Source organism: Emiliania huxleyi, assembly GCF_000372725.1.
Source record: "Emiliania huxleyi CCMP1516 unplaced genomic scaffold EMIHUscaffold_230, whole genome shotgun sequence".
Classification (NCBI taxonomy): domain Eukaryota; phylum Haptophyta; order Isochrysidales; family Noelaerhabdaceae; genus Emiliania; species Emiliania huxleyi.
This window is the reverse complement of record NW_005200332.1, coordinates 200,339-203,381: the sequence shown is the minus strand read 5'-3', so window position 1 is coordinate 203,381 and position 3,043 is coordinate 200,339. Positions and strand designations below refer to the sequence as shown.

At 67.1% G+C, this 3,043-nt stretch overlaps 1 protein-coding gene across 1 annotated transcript in view; it reads right to left on the bottom strand.

The window, feature by feature from the left end:
- The window catches only part of EMIHUDRAFT_457238 (hypothetical protein), a 3,264-nt gene extending 770 nt beyond the window's left edge, over positions 1-2,494 (bottom strand). The window contains exons 1-8 of the mRNA XM_005779419.1: positions 1,904-2,494; positions 1,773-1,831; positions 1,665-1,700; positions 1,387-1,584; positions 905-1,087; positions 787-837; positions 654-711; positions 358-560 (exon numbers count right to left, since the gene is read on the bottom strand). Of these exons, the coding sequence (XP_005779476.1) occupies positions 358-560; positions 654-711; positions 787-837; positions 905-1,087; positions 1,387-1,584; positions 1,665-1,700; positions 1,773-1,831; positions 1,904-2,477 (1,362 nt within the window). The 5' untranslated portion in view covers positions 2,478-2,494. The remainder of the gene's footprint in view (positions 1-357; positions 561-653; positions 712-786; positions 838-904; positions 1,088-1,386; positions 1,585-1,664; positions 1,701-1,772; positions 1,832-1,903) is intronic.
- Between the last annotated feature and the right edge of the window lie 549 nt (positions 2,495-3,043).

Below are 3,043 nucleotides of genomic sequence, written 5' to 3'. Positions count from 1 at the left end.
TGGTGGGGTGGGGTGGGGGTGGGAGGGAGGTCAGGGAGGGGGAGGGGGAGAGCCTGCCGGTGAAGGGGGCCCAGCAGAGGTTGAGGAAGAGGATCAGGCCGAGGGTGGTGGTGACGAGGGGGACATTCCATGCAGCTTCCGGTTGGGGCCCGGTTGGGGGGGCAAAAGTGATGGCGAGCCAAAAGGAGAGGGCCCCAGGCATGCCCGGGAACCACATCCCCACTTAAAGAGGGGCCCGGGGCGGGACGCTTACACAGAGCGGTGGAGGTTTGGGGGACGCTTCCAGGGACACATTCGCGCCCGGGGCGCGCGGGGGGGGGGGGGGGGGGCACGACACCGCGCTTTGGGGGCTCACACCGCGCCCGCCTGCATCCGCAGCGAGATGCGGAGATGCGGCGGCCGGCCGAGGTTGGCGAGCGCCGAGATGGAGAAGACGTTGAGCGCGCGCGCGAGCAGCAGGATGGGCACGCCCAGCGCGAGCAGGGGCAGGTCCCAGATGCTGAAGGTCTGGATGATGCCGCCGTGGGTGTGGGCGGGCGGCGCGTCGTCAGCTTGGAGGCCTGCGTCACCAACACACCAGACTCGGGCGGGGGTGAGGTTCGTGCTGTGTACTAACAGCACCCCAAGAATCGAGTCTACGTGTGCAGTGAAACCAGCTGCAGTGAAACCAGCTGCAGTGAAACCAGCTGCAGCAGAGAGCTCGACGCAGAACTGCGTGTCCTCTCGAGCTCGAGTGAAGAGGGGGGAGAGTGTCTTCCGCCTCTAGGCTGGGTGGCCCTTGACGACGTAGTCGACCGCCGCGACGCCGAGGAGGACGGCGAGCGACGCCTCGGACACCTAGACGAAGAGATTCGGCGGCGTGAAGAAGAAACGCGACGAGGACGGCGAGCGACGCCCCGGGCACCTCGGAGAGGGTGGTGAAGAGGACCGACGCGGAGTGCTGCGCAACCTTGCTCAGGTTGTAGTACGTGTAGTGCCGCATCGCCACGGCGCAGAAGAAGAGCGCCATGACGCCCGACACGCCGCACCGCTCCGAGAAGGTGAAGGCGAGCAGCGCAAAGCCGAGCAGCAACGCGAGCTCGAGCGCCTACGGCGCAGGGAAGCGCGGGCAGGGTCCGGCGGGCTGGCTCGGTCGCGAAAGCGGTGCGGAGGGCGGTGTGTGTGTGCGGCGGCGCGGCGCGGTGTGTGCGTGGCGGTGTGAGGCGGAAGTGCGGGCGGTGTGTTGCGGGGGAGGCGGCAAGAGGCAGAGATCTCGAGTGCTAGTCAGGATGCGCGGACCCGCATCTCGCATCCAGGGCTGACTGCGCGTCCGCGGCCACCCCGGCCAATCTCGGCCAATCTCGGCCAATCTCGGCCAATCTCGGCTCATCTCGGCTAAGCTCGCGCGTGCGAAGCGGCGCGCGGCGTGCCGTGCAGCGCCTTGAGCCGGCGCGTGAGGTATGCGCACGCGAGAGCGAGGGCGAGGCCGAGCGAGACGGAGCCGGCCAGCGCGCGCAGCACGTCGGTGAGCACCCACCCGATCGCGCGCGCGACGCCCGCGTCGGACTGGTCGGCGAGCGGCGACTTTGTGTACGCGAAGAACACCTATGCTCTCGGGCCGCGCCGCGGGTGTGATCGCGGCGGTCTCACGCGGTCGCTGCAGTCTTGCGCTGCGCGACGGCGACGTTGAAGAGGACGATCGAGAGGGCATCGTTGAGCGCCTGTCGCGTGACATTTGTTTCCACTCACTACACGCGAGTTGAAGCTTGTGTCAAGAGGGCATCGCTGCGCGCCGACTCGCCAAAGATGAGGTCGTGCAGGAGCGGCGCGGCGCGCACGTGCTTGAGGATGCCTACAGGGCGCTTTCGAGAAGTCGGTGAGGGTGCCGCCGGCGGCGGCGGCGCGCGCACGCGCGTCGGGGCGCCGAGGGTGGCGACGGGGTCTGTGGATGAGATGAGCGAGCCAAAGACCATCGCCTGCGCCAGCGTGAAGCGGGTCGAGGTGGCAGAGGCGGAGGAGAGGAGGTAGACGAGGGAGCCGGTCGTGAGCAGCGCGATGAGCGTGCCGCCGACGGCGTAGCCCGCAATGGTGAAGAAGTTTGCAAAGAAGGTCCGTTTGCGCATGTGGAAGCCCGCCTCAAAGATGATGGGCGGCAGCAGGCCAAAGTAGATGACGTCGTGCGCGAGTGAGCCGGAGGCCTCGGTGTCGAGCGATAGCTGGCCGGCGACCGGCAGCAGGTCGGCGCTCTGCTGAGAGAAGAAGAAGAGGAGGAGGTTGACGCCAGCGCCGAGGAGCATGCACAGGCCGGAGCCGGTCACCACTTGCGACGCGATGCGGGTCGACTTGAGCGCCTGCTGCAGCAGCAGCGCCGCGAGGAGGACGGCGACGATGAGGGAGATGTCGAGCGCGGTGGCCTCGGGCCCGGGCGGCGAGGGAGGGTGGCTCGGCGGCAAAGGAGGCACGATCGGCGGCGGAGGGTACAGCGGCGGCGGCGTCATGAAGGACCGGAGTGGAACAAGGGAAAGGGGGGGGGGGGGGGGGGCACCACACCCCCCTTTGGGGGGTCACACCGGGCCCGCCTGGATCCCCAAGGAAATGCGGAAATTCCGCGGCCCGCCCAAGTTGGCGAACCCCCAAATGGAAAAAAACTTTAGCGCCCCCCCCAACAACAGGATGGGCACCCCCAGCCCGAGCAGGGGCAGGTCCCAAAAGCTGAAGGTCTGGATAAAGCCCCCCTGGGTGTGGGCGGGCGGCCCCTCCTCAGCTTGGAGGCCTGCGTCACCAAAACACCAAAATCGGGGGGGGGGGAAGTTCGTGCTGTGTACTAACAGCCCCCCAAAAATCGAGTCTACCTGGGCAGGGAAACCCGCTGCAGGGAAACCCGCTGCAGGGAAACCAGCTGCAGCAAAAAGCTCGACCCAAAAATGCGTGTCCTCTCCAGCTCCAAGAAAAAGGGGGGAAAGTGTCTTCCCCCTCTAGGCTGGGGGGCCCTTGACAACCAAATCCACCCCCCCCACCCCCAAAAGGAAGGCAAACGACCCCTCCGAAACCTAAAAAAAAAAAT